The sequence below is a fragment of the Sinocyclocheilus rhinocerous genome, unplaced genomic scaffold (assembly GCF_001515625.1).
Source record: "Sinocyclocheilus rhinocerous isolate Xijiao unplaced genomic scaffold, SAMN03320098_v1.1 scaffold36, whole genome shotgun sequence".
In the NCBI taxonomy this organism is placed as follows: Eukaryota; Metazoa; Chordata; class Actinopteri; order Cypriniformes; family Cyprinidae; genus Sinocyclocheilus; species Sinocyclocheilus rhinocerous.
Genome location: NW_015664459.1, coordinates 1,435,135 through 1,455,568, shown reverse-complemented (window position 1 = coordinate 1,455,568; position 20,434 = coordinate 1,435,135). Strand labels below are relative to the sequence as shown.

At 36.5% G+C, this 20,434-nt stretch overlaps 1 protein-coding gene across 1 annotated transcript in view; it reads left to right on the top strand.

Moving 5' to 3' along the window:
- Window positions 1–19,830, top strand: part of LOC107730161 (RING finger protein 166-like) — a 40,378-nt gene extending 20,548 nt beyond the window's left edge. The window contains exons 2-6 of the mRNA XM_016540914.1: window positions 3,216–3,372; window positions 4,651–4,763; window positions 14,060–14,174; window positions 14,369–14,476; window positions 17,135–19,830. Of these exons, the coding sequence (XP_016396400.1) occupies window positions 3,216–3,372; window positions 4,651–4,763; window positions 14,060–14,174; window positions 14,369–14,476; window positions 17,135–17,200 (559 nt within the window). The 3' untranslated portion in view covers window positions 17,201–19,830. The remainder of the gene's footprint in view (window positions 1–3,215; window positions 3,373–4,650; window positions 4,764–14,059; window positions 14,175–14,368; window positions 14,477–17,134) is intronic.
- Window positions 19,831–20,434: the final 604 nt, after the last annotated feature.

Here is a 20,434-nt window from a genome sequence, read left to right as displayed (position 1 = left end):
AGTCATAGTTATTAATATTCTGCATTGTTGTTTGTCCTGCTTGCGCAGCGCGCTGAAGAGATAATTACCGTAGTTCTACAATGAAGCACTTGATTCAACCAAATGCATCTTATACGAGATAAATAATATATACACGATATATATAAACAGGTGTCCTGACATTTTATCCAACCCGTCAGATTGTCCTACCAGGGTTTACTGCGCATGCACACATCAATATTGCGTCCTTATTCTCATGCTGAACAACAATATTTAAAGTATCTGCATTACTGTAAGGGTAGGTTTAGGGTTGGGGTAGGTGTATGTGTAGACTTTAATAAAACACAATCTAATAGGTAGAGAAAATTATTTATAGTTGGTTTCCTGTAGCTTTCCTGTTCCTTCTAGCTACAACCGCGAATATAACACATAATTACTGTATTTGCATTACTGTAAGGGTAGGTTTAGGGTTGTAGTAGGTGTAGACGCATAATTTTACTAATTTTACAGGTAGCATTTTTCGTTGTCGAATTGTACTACCCACTGTTTTAATGGGAGGCTGACAGGGTTCGAAAAAATCCAGTCTTTCACTCTGTGTCAGTTTGAGTCTTGTTAAAGTTTTAAATGAATCTGCCATCTCATTATGAACTTCAGAGCTGCTCTGAGAGTTTAATTCATGAGCATTTCACCATTTAATTTGATAACATTTGATCATCACATAGGCCTGGGCGATAAAACGGTATCGGTATTTATCGACGGTACACCTTCATCGATAACGTTAGAAAAAATGTTCGATATAGCGCACGATATAGGCACGTGCTTTGAGTGACGCAGACAGCCCACGAACACATTCTGAAATGAGTGTGCCTGCCTGTGATGAGGAGATTGTGAATAAAGAATAAATATTAGTCTAATTTAAAATAAAAAAATTACATTTGAATGCAAAAACGGTGCAATCGAATGTTATGTGTGCGTCCGGGAGCCTTATCAGTGGCGCACGAGATGCGTGATAATGATGTAAGTGACGTTGTTGTATTTTAATGTTTTGTTAGTCTAGCCCAAAATGTTTTGAAATCACTTGTACCCTACCTGATCGAAAAAATCCAGTCTTTCACTCTGTGTCAGTTTGAGTCTTGTTAAAGTTTTAAATGAATCTGCCATCTCATTATGAACTTCAGAGCTGCTCTGAGAGTTTAATTCATGAGCATTTCACCATTTAATTTGATAACATTTGATCATCACATAGGCCTGGGCGATAAAACGGTATCGGTATTTATCGACGGTACACCTTCATCGATAACGTTAGAAAAAATGTTCGATATAGCGCACGATATAGGCACGTGCTTTGAGTGACGCAGACATGCGCCGCTGCTGCGTTATGTGTTCAAAATATTAGAGAAATATAGTAGCTCAATGCGGAGAAGATCTTAATTAGGTTAAAACCGAAACCAAGCCATTCACACAGAATATTCAGCACATTTTTTAGACGGACAAATATGACTGCTGCACTCGCGTCTCACACAAGAGGTGTAGCCATGCAAAGTTAAAAAAAGTTAAAACTTTTAGAAAACACGTCGCAAATTTGTGAAGGTTTCTTCCATTTCACTGCATCTTTTATGTTTTTAAATGCAATCTGTGTGAATGGCGCTTCGGCTCTTTGTATTAAGCAATGCATAAATACATGATGCTGTGTTGTTCATAATTGTTTATGCAATTTACGAATTTATTTTAATTTTTGCTCATTGCGCCCTCCTGTGGCCTCGGGAGACAAGACAAAAGTTTCTTTAAGACTTATTTAAACTGCATATAAAACATAAGAAAGGAGATATTTGTTTAAATTTTATTTTGTGTTTGACTGTTAAAACAAAACAAAAAATATTTGTTGTCTTAATAAATTGGGTAAATGAAAAATACAGTGGTTAAATTCTATTGCTCTTTATTTTAAAAAGGGTTATAAAAAATGTCAATAATTATCGATACTGAACGATATGAAACATATCGTTGATAAATTTTTTTAGCTATATCGCCCAGCCCTATCATCACACAGAAACTCAAAGGCTTCAATGAAACTCAAGGAAAAAATAAAAGTTTGGGTTAACTTGAAGAAATTGTGGCAAAAGTATTTTACTATCGTACAGTGGAATGTAGTTTTCAAAGTAATAATAATAATAAAAATAATAAAACGGTTTATTAAAAAATTATTTTTAGGGGATATCACAATTTTTCTTCCATGTAAGCTGTAAACCTATGTTGTAGAGTACTTTGAGAAAAACTGCAAGGAACTGTTCAAATTTCACTGAATTACTTTTTAAAAGATTAATGAAATGGTTAAAGTTGTATGCATTCATTTGATTAGCACCATTTTTGATTATAAATTTAATTTAAATCATAAAGAATCCAGAAAAATAAAAACATCCTATGTTTATTTGACCAAAACTCAAAAGGGCAGAAAGCAGTTATTTAATTACAGCATGACACGGCTCTTTGAATTTTTCAGAAATTTGCAAACGCAACGCTACACTTAGCAACTGACCTTCACTTCCAGTTCCCTCGTGAGTCAGTCAGTGCCGCATTTCAGTGTAGACAGTGATGGAGTGGCTCTTGTTTGGCCCTGGTCCTGGATTCAACAGTACCATAAAGCGAGGCGTAAGCCTGGCGGGGAAAAAAACTCAGAATGATTCATTGCTTTTACAGTCCCATAAACTCTGATCCATCAGAAAGTGACAAGGCTGCCACCGCAAATTCACTAGCCATTTTTTGCTGATGCTGCCATGTATTTGGGCCCCTTGCTGAGTCACGCCAGCTTGAAAGGTGATGGCTAAATGCCTGATAGTCTTGACACATCAGCATTTGTTCAGCTATTCACAGGCCTGTTGCCTGCCAGCCAGAGTTCAGTGGTTCAAAATTGTTGTTCTCCTCAGAGGCTTGTGCAGTTACTAAACATTTAGTGGACGCTTTTATCCAGTGCCACTTATAGTACACTTATTACAGGAGCAAGTCCTTCTGGAGAAACATGAAAGTAAGTGCCTTACTCAAAGGGACAATGGTGATAATTCATGATTTGCTTTTTGTTGTGATCAAAGCAGCTATCTTACTGTTAGCAGAAGGCCGGTATCCATATGTTATACGATTATTGTCATGATCATAAAAATTGCATAAACGATTACAACTAATCATTACTTTAAGAACTTTAAGATAGATCTGTAATATGTTTGTGTCTGTGTGTGTGTTCACAGTTTCTGTGCGGACTGTCTACAGCCGTGTCTGCAGGTGACATCGCCTCTCTGTCCACTCTGCCGCATGCCTTTCGATCCAAAAAAAGTGGACAAATCCTCCAGCCTGGAGAAGCAGCTCTCTTCATATAAGGCACCATGTAGAGGGTGCAGCAAAAAGGTTTGTCCTTGTGCTTGCGCAAACAAATACGAATTTAAAAAAAAACTGGGTATAGTACCACAAGGCATGTTCCTCTGAACAGTGCAGCTGTCATTATGTAAGGCATTTACACTAAAACTTGCTTCAGGGACACTGTAGCACGACATCGAGTCTCTCCTGCAGGAGAGGAACAGTTTAATGGTAAATAAAAATTAAAGCAAAACAAGCACAGCCCAGCAACTACAATCTGACACACTGAGATGCCCTGATTGCCATTGCGAGCTCAGAAAGACCCTTTTAACCCTTTTATTGTGTTTGTGCTCACTGTTTTGTGTTTGCATGATTTGACACAGCATTTTTTTTTTTAGATATGTTAGTTTTATCAAGTCAGCAAAACATGACTGCTGGATTTAAAAACATGACCAGCAAGGGTCACATTTACACTGTTTACAGTACAGTACATAATTGCAAGTTAAATGCCCTAATCAAGGTGTCATTTGTACTAAAGTATCCCTATTATGCTATTTTAAAGCTTTCTAGTTATGTTTTGAGATCTGCTAAAATAGGTTTACATGCATCCAAGGTCAAAACAAAAATCTAATAATATACATTGCAGCATCACCTCCAATAATGACTGCTGAATAGTAAAAACTTACCCAAACAATAATGGCACATACGTTAGCCAAGCACTATGCCATTAATTAGTGATTTTGTAAACCAAAATCCTGCTCCACACTTTTACTCTAGGTAGTAAGAATGACAGACAGTCTTCATTAGTTGACACAAATTTAGGTCATTGTGGGAAGATTATCAGAAATATTTCAATACAATAATTAAAAATTAAAATTAATTTCAACCACTGTTTCTTTATATCCTCATCCTTTGGGAAAACATGCATCTTGGTTTTACTTTGGCAGTGCAGAACACAGTGTCTTCTAGACATTGCAACAACACAAACTGAACAATCGTCCAGGCCTTAGCTACAACCACAGTGTTTGGGGGCAGGTCAAAGTACATACAGTATGAAGACCAAAAGCCGGTTTACGAATTTAGGTTTGCAACGGAAGGAAGTCTTCAAATTGCTGATGACTGGTTTCAGGCAGTTCAGGATTGGTTCTTTCTTTTGAGAAATAATAACAACATTTGTCGTGCACTTTGATCTTTGCAGACCTTTTACATTCACAAACAGCTATATAACTCACTACGTGATAGGTAATATCCGAAAAAGCATAATAGGGGCACTTTAATCACAGCGCAAGTTACTCACTTTGCTTTATTATGTCCCTTTGAATATCCCAGGTCACCCTGGTCAAAATGCGGTCGCATATTTCATCTTGCACAAAGGTTCAGGAACAGATGGCCAATTGCCCAAAGTTCATGCCTGTGGTCCCCACCTCACAACCCATTCCCAGGTAAGCATTGCTCCACGAATCATTTAAGGTCAGGTTGACATAATCATGGAAAATTGTTTTTCTCTTCATCAATTGCCTCGATTTTCTCATCATCAACTTTTTTTTGTTTTGTTTTGTGAACACTGCATGTTAGTGTGACTACACTTTGGAAAGAAAAATGTGTTTGTCTGTAAATGTCTGTAAATCAGTTAAGTGAATAGGAAGGTAATGCACATATCTGAAAAAAGTATGATGCATTTGTTGTGTTCAAAATCTAAGATCATGACAGTAAAATTATAGCTATATGATATTAAAGTTATAATATTTTGAGAATAAAGTAAAAAATTATGTGAATAAAGTCATAGTATTAGGAGAATAATAGCAATATGAGATTAAAATGATAATATTTTTGTTATATTAGTGGCATTGTCAACTAAATTGTGCAGACTCGTATTGGCCACGGTGACTAATTTGGCCTACTTCCCTGCTAATTTTCATTTATTTATTTACTTAGGGTATTTATTATTACTTTAAATTATTGCCTGCACAATTCACTCAAGGTTTTTCTGAATTCAGGACTATAATATTTTGAGAATAAAGTAAAAAATTATGTGAATAAAGTCATAGTATTAGGAGAATAATAGCAATATGAGATTAAAATGATAATATTTTGATTATATTAGTGGCGTTGTCAACTAAATTGTGCAGACTCGTATTGGCCACGGTGACTAATTTGGCCTACTTCCCTGCTCATTTTCATTTATTTATTTACTTAGGGTATTTATTATTACTTTAAATTATTGCCTGCACAATTCACTCAAGGTTTTTCTGAATTCAGGATTCAATGTGAAAACAAAAGTAATGAATGATGTATCCGCTTTAGCCTTGACTTGCAATGCTATCATTTGTCTCATCTTCTGTGAACAGTTTCTATAGTAAAGCACTCCACGCAGACACAGTGAAATGCAACAACAACACGGGTGGCGTTTCTCTATGGCTTTTCTCTGCACCTTAGCTCTTAAGAGGGATTTCGATGTGCAAGGTTGAAAAGAAATGTTCCTTTTCTATGTGTGTTTCACAAAAATGCACTTCACGTGAATGTGCGAGTACGAACTTAAGTCTCTGTCAGTTAATGAAGTGCTTAAATGTCAATCACTAATTTTTACGTTATTATGGCTTACAACTTTTGGTGTAATGTTAAAAAACACTTGTCATTTACCTGACCAAAGACATAGTTTTCCTAAATATTCAAGGTAATTATCTACATAATAAATATATATATATATAGATATATATATAGATAGATAGATAAATAAAAACATTTAATAATTTATTTTCTCTATGGCTTTTCTCTGCACCTTAGCTCTTAAGAGGGATTTCGATGTGCAAGGTTGAAAAGAAATGTTCCTTTTCTATGTGTGTTTCACAAAAATGCACTTCACGTGAATGTGCGAGTACGAACTTAAGTCTCTGTCAGTTAATTAAGTGTTTAAATGTCAATCACTCATTTTTACGTTATTATGGCTTACAACTTTTGGTGTAATGTTAAAAAACACTTGTCATTTACCTGACCAAAGACATTGTTTTCCTAAATATTCAAGGTAATTATCTACATAATAAAAATATATATATATAGATAGATAGATAGATAAATAAAAACATTTAAAAATGTATAATTATTGAAACAAAAGTTTTACACAGATTTAAGACTTAACTGCTTCAGAGACTTTCACCAATCAAGCAATGCTCTTTGATGGTCAAAGTGATTATGATGACAGCTCAACACTTTAGTGCTGGTGAAAACACCTTTGGTTATAAAATGAAATGAAATTATTAAGGGTTCATTCTCATTTGGCCTTATTAGCTGTCTAGGCCACTAGGCTTTGGTGCCTCTCTTCTTCATAGGTGGGAGTGGAAGGGAGCTGGAATGAATTTAAAGGGTTAGTTCACCCAAAAATGAAAAATTCTGTCATTAAAAATATCTTAAATTGTGTTCCGAAGATGAACGAAGGTCTTACGGGTTTCGAACAACACGAGGGTGAGTAATTAATGATAGAATTTTCATTTTTGGGTGAACTAACCCTTTAAAAGTTAGAAATACACACAAAATAAATAGTGCTATCACTTTACCAACATTTGCTTTATTGTTCTTATAAATAAGTCAGTTAATAGCGTAAGAGCCTACTTTAACTATTAGAACATTTCTTATTATTGTTTTTATGTTAAATACGTGTGATGAATGAAAGGTTGAATGCCACAGACGTTTTGCAGTTTTTTTTGTGGAATTTTCACACCGTCTCTTATGTAAGGATGGCATTTAAGAGGCGTTATATTTTTGTAATGTATTTGTGCTAGTGCTAACTTTGTAAGACTGTCACTTCCAGATGATCCAGGAAGTTGAATATCCAGCCAAACTGAAACTAACTTTACTGCACAGATTGAACTTTTAATCCTCCACATCCATGCTGCTGGTATGGCATTCTATTCATTGTGATAATCATACTGTATCTTGTAATAATGTGGTTATTTTTCTTTACTCCAAATAATTCATTTTATAACTATAATATTACACGTTTAATCTAAACTTTATTCTCAGACTTTATTCTTAAAATATTACTACTTTAATTTTGTATTATCTTGTACTAAGGCTTCACAATACAAACATATTTTGTTTCTATTCCTTAGTTTTTGTTTAATCCAAAACAAATAAAAATAAAAAAGCACTGAATAATTTTTTTTTTTACTTGTTTTTTCCCCCACATTATTATAGGTGACTCTGCCAACAGTGAAATCTCAATGATTAAAAATCCACCAACACTTTATTTTGATGGTCCCTTTTGAACATTCTGTTGACAATAAGTAACATTGCACCGACATATCAGCTAACTCTCATTAGAGTATTAATAGACTATCTGCTTAATATCTGCTAACTCTTTATTGTGATGGTCTCCAAACAGACATTCTACTGACTATAAGTAACTTTTCAAGTACACGTCAACTTCATCTAACCCTAACCCTACCAGTCAACTAATACTTTACTAACACTAGTGAGACTTAGTAGTTATGTAGGTGCAACGTTACTTATAGTCAACAGAATGTGTTAAAGGGACCATCCAAATAAAGTGAAACCAAAAATCCTGCTTTAAAATCCAACTCCATTGTATATGTAACATCAAATATGAAAATATTGCATGATGCAACATCATCACGGCCAATTAGGACAGTTTCAGTCAGGACAAACAATAGAATTATGCCACTTTCTCCCTACATTAAAGAGCAACCAATCCCACAAGTCTCTCTTAGGCAAATGCTGCCTAATGACTCATGCTTCTCTGAAGCACTCAATGCTCTTTGGGACTACAGTTAAAATGCAGCGAAGAGCTTTAAAATATGGATCCAGGACGTGTTTCATTCTTTACAGATACTCTTTAGACCCACACACTAACGGTGTAGGTATACTTAGATCTAGAGATGTCAAACTGATGTCTGACAGTTAAAGACAGACAGAAAGTTTTGCAGGCAGGAATCCGATAAAAGTCCAATCGGTTGACTGCAGGTTGAGTTATGTGTGTGCGTCTCTGTCGTGCTTCACTCTTCCTTTGAAGCACAGGAAGAGCGAGAGGAGGATAAGAATTAATTAGCTCTTCAAAGCAGAGCATGTTGATGTATTCCCACTGTGTCTCTGTCTGCAAAAGTCTTGCATCACGGCTGTTTATCGTACTCTTTGTGGTAGCATCACACAAATATTGTAGAACCATGTAACTAATGCAGACCTTTATGCCACCCTACAAACATTACTTTAGTAAACACAGAGTCCTTGTTCAATAGCGTGTCCGTGACACTATAGCCCTATTCGGACGGGACTAGTTTTACAGGGGGTCGTTAGAGAAATTTGTGTTTCACAGATGTACTTGGTGATTTTAATCCCATCCGAATCTGCCACGTCTGTATTTTTCTCACACAACCTCTGTAATAATTCCAGAGCAAATTACCTACTGTTTTTCAGTGATTGTCTGTGATTGCCGGTGATATTTTTTTTTTCACAATGCGTTTCCCTGTGTGTTTTGGCCAACGTGAATTACCGTAGATGCTCTTACCGCGCGCATGTTTGATATACTTGCCTCCCGGCAAAACAATTAAAATAAAAAATAAATAACAATAATAAAATCAAGAGCCAGATCACGTAAACTGTTAAGACTGGCTATTGTAATATCAGGTAAGTTTACTCACGTTAATTTCTGCACTCAATTACATAATGTTTTAATTACATATGTACCTTTATGAAAATTAAACATGGGTTTACTACAAATAAATAAAAAAATAAAATAGTTAAACTTAAGTAACCACACATTAACATGGTTTTGCTATACTAGCCATTTAGCTTCACCATGATATTTGTAATAAAACTGATTATACTAATCAGCTAATCAATCCGAATGACTATAAGCAATGCACGCAAACAGAGCGTGGGCGATCTCTGAAACGCCCAGAAGTACAAAACAGACCCTCCCACCTCTGTAATAAACACGGAGATGCTAGTTCCGTCCGAATTGGTACATGAAAATCGCAGACGTCAGGTGATAAGAATCGAAACTCAAACGTTGTTTAGAAAACTAGTCCTGTCCGAATAGGGCTTATGACATATTTCTGTCTCGGTGCCCAGTGAGTCAGTGGTTTAACAGACAGCAGTTTTGTATGGAGGTGAGGAAACTGGTTCAGACTGATTCTTTCCAAGACACCATAATGTCATGTCTGATGATCTAGAACAAACTCAAGTGAGCTTTAGAGGGCTTCAGAGCTAAGAGAATATTTAAATTCAGTATTAAACAACACTCAACCTATTATGCTTCCACAATCCGATGAATTGTTGGTCAGGACAAGGGGTGTGTGATATGTACTGTGTATGATAATATCGCAATTATTGTTTTAGCAATGTGCGAGCTGACATTATCGATTGTGTCACAAACAAAAACATGCCTGTAGTGTGCGCTTTCACTGTGGCGTGTAGCCTAATTGAATGCCAGTAGAATGCCACCGAAATTCAAGATAAGCAGGGTTTTGTCTTTTTGTATATATAAAATGATATAGTTTAGTAGTATCACACAAGCAATAGTGCTGTTTCTTCTGAATATTTTACAGGTCAATAAACAATAAATTGTAATTTTGGGGTACATTTTATTGGCTGTTTTTTTTTTTTTTTCATTTAACATTTTTTAAATGACAACAGCGAAACGGTTTTGCATCTACAACCAACACATCTCATCACATTATTTATGCAATAGTAAATGCATTCAAGCCATATGATGCTAAGCTGAGCTGAGCATCTGAGCTGCATTAAACAGTCTGTTTAAATAGATCTAAATGCTTCTTCTGTGCCATTTCTTCAATTTTGTAGATACTGATACTGGTACAGCCCTGTAGTTTCTTATTACTAAAATTAATTTTACTGATTAAAGGTGCAATAGGTGATTGTCTTCAGAAACATTTTTTGTTATGCTGGTTGAGTGAAGTGTGAAGTCTCTTCACATCCGGATAGCAATCATTAAGTTAAGTGGTCTAAATGTATTTATCTGTATTTATATATTCTGTGGAAGGCGTAGGACCAAGAAATGTTCGTCCAATGAAAACGCTCTGTCCGAGCATTTTAAATTGTTTTCCTACCTGCCTGTCAACATATGTATTTGCATTCCTATGCGCACCCTGTTCGCGCAGACAGGATATGTCATCAGCGCGTTCACGCACGCTGTGCAGACAGAGCGAGAATGGCAGACAAACATCAACAAGCCGATCTTCCTTCATGGTATTGTAGTACTTTTACTAACTGTACTATAAAGTTTTCTCACCGGTGAATGACACATGATGTAGCCCAGCGGTTCCCAATTCCAGTCCTCGTGCAAGGGAAGCAGGGGAAATCCGTTGTAGTTTACTTCACTTCGGAACATTCATTCGCGGATTTGCGCTGCGCAGCGTCTTCACACACAGACGAAACTTACTAGAGAAGTGTGAAGTGACATAATATACCTCTGTAAATAAATACTATTTAAATTCACGTCTCGCACACTTTAATGCCCTTTGTATGGAACATATACGCTCGCTTCGAACTGGAATCATGGCAGAATATCCTGTGATGTCCACTTCGCTGATGTAGCCTATTGTTGTAATGTTGTCTCTGGTATTCTGGTCTGTGAGCATATATGCGTTCAGGGGGCGTGGCTTTGGACAGCGATTGCAGGGAGGGTGGGACGTTCGCTTTCAGTGCTATCAGGCTAAAGTTAGCATTTTCCAAGATCTCCTACTGCACCTTTAAATATTGGACAGTTGCTCAAAATGGACTGTCATAATGCAATTAAGGCCACTGTATTGTTCTGAGCCACAAGGTGGCAGCACTGCCACTTTTCAAATCAATGCCAACTCAAGGTGAGCTTAGGTGGGGCAGCTTTCTCTCTTACAGCACATGTTTGGATAAAACAGCATTTAAAAGGCAATTGTTTAGTGTCTAATGCCATATCTAACTAACAACCTCACCAGATTTTCATTTCATATCTTAAATGTCTTTAAAATGCTAAAAATGGAAACCACCAGTGTTCGTGAAAAAATTAAACAATGAGAAACAAGAAGCCAAAACTAAACTCATGCAAGCAGTAGGCTAACAAACCAACAGATGTATTTCCAAGAAAAAAACATCGTCTTATATTCGGGACAATACGGTATATTCTGTGGAAAGGCGTAGGACCAAGAAATGTTCGTCCAATCAAAACGCTCGGTTCGAGCGTTCACGCACGCTGTGCAGAGCAGACAGAGCAAGAATGGCAGACAAACATCAACAACCCGATCTTCCTTCCTGGTATTGTAGTACTTTTACTAACTGTACTATGACACATGATGTAGCCCAGCGGTTCCCAATCCCAGTCCTCGCGCAAGGGAAGCTTACTGTTTACAAGGGAAGCTTGAAGTTTACTTCACTTCGGGACATTCATTCAGGGATTTGTGCTGTGCAGCGTCTTCACACACAGACGAAACTTACTAGAGAAGTGTGAATTGTGACATACTATACCTCTGTAAATAAATACTATTTAAATTCACGTCTCACACACTTTAATGCCCTTTGTATGGAACATATACGCTCGCTTCGAACTGGAATCATGGCGGAATATCCGGTGATGTACACTTCCCAGGGCACTCACGGTCGAATAGAACAAACGTCGCACGTGATAAGAGATACATATGAAATGTGCAGAGCAGGAGGGCGCGAGGATTGGAATTGGGAACCGCTGATGTAGCCTATTGAAATGTTGTCTCTGGTGTTCTGGTCTGTGAACGTAAATGCGTTCAGGGGGCGTGGCCTTGGATGGCGATTGCAGGGAGGGTGGGATGTTCGCTTTCAGTGCTATCAGGCTAAAGTTAGCATTTTCCAAGATGTCCTACTGCACCTTTAAATGTAAGACTTTAAAAGATGCTAAAGGTAAAAATCCCCTTGAAATCATTTTAAGGGGGCAAATATTGCCTCCTAGTGGAAAACTTTGTCACTGCTATGAAACGCAAAGTATATGCAGAATATGAAAAGCTTTAGGAGTCAGCTCTCTATGACAGTGTACTAGCACAAAAAAAACACTGCAAAATAATGTCGATTATCATTATACAAAAACCCAGGAAATAATGGAGATGTTGTTTTTTTGTCAGTATCACACACCCCTTTTTAATTTCATTGAGAAAAGTGTCTTTATCACAAGTGGGTTTGAATGAAGAAGTTGAAAAATAAGAAGGATTGTTGACATCAGCAGAAAAGGAAAGTTGTTTCAGAGGTGGAGCAAGTTATTACATTTTGATCACATTTTATGAAGTAAAATTTTGATTTCATGTTGACTTTATTGATAACCATCCTTATTTCTCTAGTCCTAAGTTGAAGATGAATGACACCATTATATTTCATCTTTTGTCAGACACTCAGACACCTTTTTTTTTTCACTAGCAGGGTTGTGGGATATCATCATACACTTCCTTCAAAAACTGACCATTTGGAGGCATCTCGTTAGACAGAATGGGTGTTCAATTCAGACTTGCCCTCTGGTTAATGTGTGAAAGTGGCATTAAGATTTTGGGTACAGCTGTACAGTCTTTGTCCTCTGTGGTACTTACTTGGTGTCATGGTGATACAGAAAAGCTCTGGTCATGGTGAAAGTGATAGAGACCTTAAGATCCTCTATGCCTGTCTGCCCAAGCCTCATCTATTAATCCAGTTATGTCTCCGTCTGTTGAAGTCTTTTCCATGCTGTTTGCTGATAGGGCTTTGCAAGTCAAATATGAAAAGGCTCCCACTGAGCAAGCTAATGTCTTTGCCAGGCCATCAAGGTATTCAAGCTGCATGGCAGAATTCTAAAAAATCTGACTCCCCTGAAATAAATTATCTCTGGTTGACACGTTCAGGACATTATTTGTCTATATATATTATTAATATTATGTTTCATTTATTGTATTTTTCATGTGATTTATGTCATTCTAATGTAATAGGTCTAATTCTTGATAATATAAAGCATGACAATGTGGTTTCCAGAAGTAAATATTGAATGAAATTGAATTTAAACTGAAATCCTAGTGAAGTGTTACATTACCCGTAATTAAAAAAAAAAAATCACATCTTCACCAATAAAAGTCAGAATTACAGCAACATGTCAACAGTGCTCACGCTGGAAATGACTCAGTGTGTCACTCTTGAGACAACTTGATTTTGATTGGTTAAGTCTTGTGCCAAATATTTTTGCTGAAATTTCACCCTTTTCTTCTCTTCTCTCCTTTTCTCTAGGATATGAATGGTCTTGTAGCTTGCTGAAATAAGAACATCAGAAAAATAATTGTAAACAATAAAACATTTTAGTAGGCTGCATTCATGTTTGCTGGATAATTGAACAGATTTGGCCTCAAACGCAAGTTACTCAAGGATAATATTTCATTGGCGTATTAATGTTTAATGGTCTTAAATAAAAGTAATATCACCAAAGTTTTTGAAATCCCTGTAGACAAAAGAAAGGAGCTGCTGAAAACTGGGAGGTCAGGAATGTCTAAAAATGGCTAATGTGAACATAGACTTGAAAGTTATTCACAAAATGTTATACACCCTTCTGGCTGCACATATGCATTATTCATGTGAACACTGATAATCAGTTTGTTACACAACTCTGTTAATTTGCCTATTTACTCTTTTGCCCCCGGGCTACTACTTATTATGTAATAGTGTAGATTCGATACTGGTTTATCAGACCGCATGGTTAAGACATAGCAATATTCTGTTTTTTTTTTTGTTTGTTTGTTTTTTTTAACAGCAATATTCCAAACCGTTCCACATTTGTGTGCCCGTTCTGTGGCGCTCGCAACTTGGACCAACAGGAACTAGTGAAGCACTGCATGGAGAACCATCGCAATGACCTCAACAAAGTGGTGAGTGTCAGTTACCTTACAGTTTCAGGGATGCCAAGTACCACTTAATTAGAACAATAAACTGAAATGAAAAGTCTAGCATTTACTCACCCTAATGTAGACTGAAACCCATATGATATTTGTTCTTCTGTGGAACATAAAAGGAGATATTTAGCAAAATGTCCACTCTGCTCTTATGTTTTGTTTCTTTGTAGGTATGTCCAGTATGTTCAGCTATGCCTTGGGGTGACCCCGGCTATAAGAGCTCCAACTTCCTGCAGCATCTTCTCCACCGGCACAAATTCTCCTATGACACATTTGTGGTAAGAAGGCAAAAAGATTATACTTTATATTTATGTATTCTCCATTTTGTATTCTAATGCTCTGTTCCCAATATCATGTGAATAAACATCCAGATGTGTTACAGGATTAAGAATCTGGGAGGGAAATGGACTTAATAACTAAATTAATGTTACAGTGCAAAACACTGTAATGGTTCTAAACTAGATTTGTTTTCTTTATGCAATAGATGAACCTGTATCAAGGTGAAGTATGCCATTTCTTTGCTACTAGTGTCACCTGGTGGAATTACAAAAATGAAGCATATTTTCAATCCAACTTTGCAAATGCCCCTTACACGCCCTTTCGCCCATTACGATATCTATAGCTTGACAGTCAAGAACTAGCATGTGTGGCAAACGCTTGAATTTAGCTTAAAGGGATAGTTCACCCAAAAATGGAAATTCTGTCATTAATTACTCACCCTCATGTCGTTCCAAACCTGTAAGATCTTCGTTCATCTTTGGAACACAAATTAAGATATTTTTGATGAATTCCGAGAGTTCTCTGACCCTCCCATAGACGGCAAGGATCCTAACATGATCAAAGCTCAGAAACGTAGCAAGGACATCGTTAAAATAATCCATGTGACATCAGGGGTTCAACCGTAATTTTACAAAGCTACGAGAATACTTTTTGTGCGCAAAGAAAACAAAAATAAAGAATTTGTCTCCTCCGCATCACCCTAATGCCATTTTGGAGAGTATCACATACGTAAACAATGTATGCAACGTATGTACGCGGATATGTTGTTTACGTTCAGATCAAAGCATAAACAACGTAAACAGTGCATCCGCATACAGTGCTGCTAACACAGAACAGAATACGTTGTTTACGTATGTGATACTCTCCAAAATGGTGCCAGGGTGACGTGGAGGAGACAAATTGTTGAATAAAGTCATTATTTTTGTTTTCTTTGTGCACAAAAAGTATTCTCGTAGCTTCGTAAAATTACGGTTGAACATGGATTATTTTAACGATGTCCTTATACGTTTCTGAGCCTTGATCGTGTTAGGATCCTTGCCGTCTATGGGAGGGTCAGAGAGCTCTCGGAATTCATCAAAAATATCTTAATTTGTGTTCCGAAGATGAACAAAGGTCTTACAGGTTTGGAACGACATGCGGGTGAGGAATTAATGACAGAATTTTCATTTTTGGGTGAACTATCCCTATAACCTTGGAGAAGAAACTCTGCAAGTCTCGATTGAAACCCATACATTCCATCAAATTCCTCCATCTTCTAAAAGCACTGCCACTGTTTACCCTTGTTTTACCTGGTTGCCATATTTTTGAAATTTTCTCTTACACATCTGTAACCAAATCTGAACTTGTTTTTCCAACGAGACATATCAGCCGTCATCCCACACCAGCGAAACACCCTCTGGCTCAGCCTGCTACAGTAGCCATGTCCCAAACTCTCACTATAGGTTGAGCTGGAGTGGACTGCTCTAAATGATTTGATGGGGCCTGGGAAGCTCAATATATATACACTTTTGGGGGAGATAAACCCATGATTGTTATACATACAGTAGTCAATAAACTGTGTTAAGCAAATGTATTTTGACATTTAAAAAAAATCTTCACCAAGATTCGCCCAAGAAAAGCAACTTTTCACTGTTTAAGTGAATCTCATTAAAAAAAACCCCATCTTGGTTACATTTCATCTAGATCAAGATATTTTGCATAAAGAAAATGAGACCATTAAAGGGGTCATATGATGCTTTTTTAAAGATCATTATTTTGTGTAGTTGGTGTAACAGAATATGTTGAAAGCACTGCCACTGTTTACCCTTGTTTTACCTGGTTGCCATATTTTTGAAATTTTCTCTTACACATCTGTAACCAAATCTGAACTTGTTTTTCCAACGAGACATATCAGCCGTCATCCCACACCAGCGAAACACCCTCTGGCTCAGCCTGCTACAGTAGCCATGTCCCAAACTCTCACTATAGGTTGAGCTGGAGTGGACTGCTCTAAATGATTTGATGGGGCCTGGGAAGCTCAATATATATACACTTTTGGGGGAGATAAACCCATGATTGTTATACATACAGTAGTCAATAAACTGTGTTAAGCAAATGTATTTTGACATTTTAAAAAAATCTTCACCAAGATTCGCCCAAGAAAAGCAACTTTTCACTGTTTAAGTGAATCTCATTAAAAAAAAACCCATCTTGGTTACATTTCATCTAGATCAAGATATTTTGCATAAAGAAAATGAGACCATTAATAAAGAATATCTCTTTGGTTTTTAGACTTTATTCTTTGCAACTTCAGGGATCTTATCTATGCACAATCAGCTTGTAACACTCCAAAGAGAAAGGAAAACTTGAAATCGCATCATATGACCCCTTTAAGTGACATTATTGTTGAGCACATTTTCCCTCCAAAATTTGCATTACTGTAATACGTGGACACCGGGTTTTTTTGTATTTATTTTTTTTATGAAATTCCCACTATTCTCAAAGGTGATGCAGTAATTTCTCTACAACAAATTTTACAGCTGAAATGTAAAAAAAAAAAAATTGTAATGGTTTTAAATGTTCTTAGTTTTCTTTAAACAAAATGTAATTTCTTTTAATTTTGTGGTGTAGTCTGACCTGGGTATGTTCTTTTTCTGTTTTTATGTCTATGTATGCAGGACTACAGTATTGATGAGGAGGCAGCACTGCAGGCAGCACTGGCCCTCTCACTGTCTGAAAACTGAGAGTCTGACATTATATCCTGTTCCACAAACACAGCCATGTGAAGGATCTTCTCACCTGTCTTGTTTTAGGCTGAATATTTTCATTGTTCCTCTGTTTTTCTCTCACTCTACCTCTCTTCTGGTCTATATTTCTGAGCTACACTCCAGCTAGATTTTGAAGTAGCTCTATAGCTTGTTTGCCAGTTGCATAACATTTGAGCAAGGTTGTCACTTCCTGAATTTTAAGGGGAGGAGCTTCTGGTTACTTATCATAATCATCATCATTATGGTAACCATGAAAACATCAACCAACAAAACATTGATGTATGCAAAAGTCAGACAAAGGAATAGATAAATATCACCATGCTTATTCTTGTTGTTCTTCCTATTGTTTTCTATCCAAATGTGACATAGACCCCGGCAATGAAGTGAAAATCAGTACAGAGGGATCAGCGTTTAAAACAGTGCGTCATGTTAAAGCGAAGTTGACAAGTGTACTTTGTTGGGGTTGGCTGTCCTCGTGATGAACTCTCATCTTTAGGCAATACCAATAGAGAGAATGAGAGACCGATCTTCAGCATCCTCATTATCACTCATTTCATCATTTATGGAATTCGGAATACCATCTGCCCTTTTTTAATCAAAAGTTGATGTGAATACTTGCACTCGTCACAGTTTTCTACATGTCTGAATTCTAGTATCGTTGTTCTTTTATAGTTCAATAACAGAATATTGACAGGACTGCATACTCTGCTCTTAACTTGCAACAGTAATATTTTCTAAGAAGCGTCAGATAAGATTAAAATTAATATTTTTGGAAAAAAGTTTCAGTTTTAAATGGTGCACTAATAATAAGACGGCAAGCTTCTAGAGGTGTGCTGAAACGTTTTATCTTTTAATGTATCCATTGGTACTGTTCATCTGTAACACTCACTAGTGCTGAGTCCTTTGGGAGATTTTTATTTACGAGTTCCGTAATCTTAATTATAATGTGACGTGAATTCAAGCGATTTGGTCGGAATAAGATGGATTCATTGGGAATGTTTCTTTCTCTCACTATCATTTACCGATAAAACATTGAAAGCTTTTTAGCACATATTTTATCATTATTGTGCTGCCACAGAAAATGATGTGACATTTTTACACACTTAATGATCACCAGGTGGCCAAAGATTGATTTATTAGCATGGCCAAGTTAGCCCGCTGGTTAAATTTACACCCTCTGCTTTTTAAAAGCACCCCTTTCCATTCAAAATTATGATGTGTGAATTAATTTTCACAACTACATTGCATTATGATCAATACCAGCTTCCGCCACGATTCTTGTATTGAAAGGCATTCATGTCAACTAAATACAATTATTCCAACGTGACTTGAAAGCAGCATCGATATGGAGAAACTTGAGAACATAATAACAGGAAGTGGAAGAGTGTGTAGTTGTACACTTTGGCCACAAAGTCATTCAGAGCGCAGGCTCGATATTTAAAAAAAAAAGTTTTTGTCTTTTACTACTACTGGTAGGGGTTTTTGTACTTTGTAAGTGTTGAATCCAAGCCTATGTACGGTGTTAAGAAGCACTGATGTTTAGAGGAGCGCTGGTGTGATAGGGTTTGGCATTAGGGATCTAATATCCCTACTTTGCAGAGATATCTAACCATGTTTTAAGATACACCTTGAGTTGAGCGTTGAGCGTTAGGAGAGAAACATACTCTACACAGGTACACAAATGTGAATGCCAAAGCGTAGCGCAATGTTAATGTTCTTTGTTTTCCTTTATCTAAAAGTATTTCAAACCAAACAAAGTATTAAAATATGAAAAACCAAACATGTTTCCTGGGAAGTATTCAGGAATTTTGGTGTTATTACAGTATAATAACTGGCGTTAATAAACCACAGTACTAAGAATGTGATAGTCACCTTCAAATGTGTGTGCTATTAAACTGGATGTGTTTTAAGTAGCTAGCTATAAACATATTGACTTTTATCAGACAAGATTCTTGTCAAATTGTTGTTTCGCCATGACCATACTTAACATAAAAGAAAACTGCTTAGGCTAATATCTGCTGTATTGCCATTACGGTAATGCTGTGAATAGATACTTATATTATGAATTGTGCTCTGGCACATTTTGGAATAGAACTATAGCTCGAATCATTTGCATTTATGTACCTGCATAGAGTTTGTTACAGGTCTACAATGACGTACTTCAAGCTTCTGAGTTTCTGTGGCACGCTTAGTTTGGCAGATTTGTTTGATGCTGGTGCATCATTACGCAGTTGATATAGATTTGATAACTCTGCCAGATGTAGTGGTTTTGATATATTTAGAGCCAATCTTGACAAAAGAGTGGAAGACCATTAGAGCTGGTTGGAAACATTTGTTTCTAAAGTTACCAACTTTTTTTTTGAATAAGATTATGTTTCAACTTGTGATTCATTTCTGTGTTGATGAATGTTTGTTTAATCTATTGCAATAGAGCTATTGTGTTTATCTCCATTTTGTGAATTACTGTTATTTTAGCAAGGTTAAGCGTGTCACAATCATTGTCTAATCTGAAACTCAGTGGCCAGGAATGAACTAGGTCTGCAGCATGAGAGTGACTCTCCATGACTTGGAAGAAAGGAACATTTATGAACTTGTGTGATGTGAACAGTCATTTGTTAAGTAGCTAGCTATAAACATGTTGACTTTTATCAGACAAGATTCTTGTCAAACTGTTGTTTCGCCATGACCATACTTAACATAAAAGAAAACTGCTTAGGCTAATATCTGCTGTATTGCCATTACGGTAATGCTGTGAATAGATACTTATATTATGAATTGTGCTCTGGCACATTTTGGAATAGAACTATAGCTCGAATCATTTGCATTTATGTACCTGCATAGAGTTTGTTACAGGTCTACAATGACGTACTTCAAGCTTCTGAGTTTCTGTGGCACGCTTAGTTTGGCAGATTTGTTTGATGCTGGTGCATCATTACGCAGTTGATATAGATTTGATAACTCTGCCAGATGTAGTGGTTTTGATATATTTAGAGCCAATCTTGACAAAAGAGTGGAAGACCATTAGAGCTGGTTGGAAACATTTGTTTCTAAAGTTACCAACTTTTTTTTTGAATAAGATTATGTTTCAACTTGTGATTCATTTCTGTGTTGATGAATGTTTGTTTAATCTATTGCAATAGAGCTATTGTGTTTATCTCCATTTTGTGAATTACTGTTATTTTAGCAAGGTTAAGCGTGTCACAATCATTG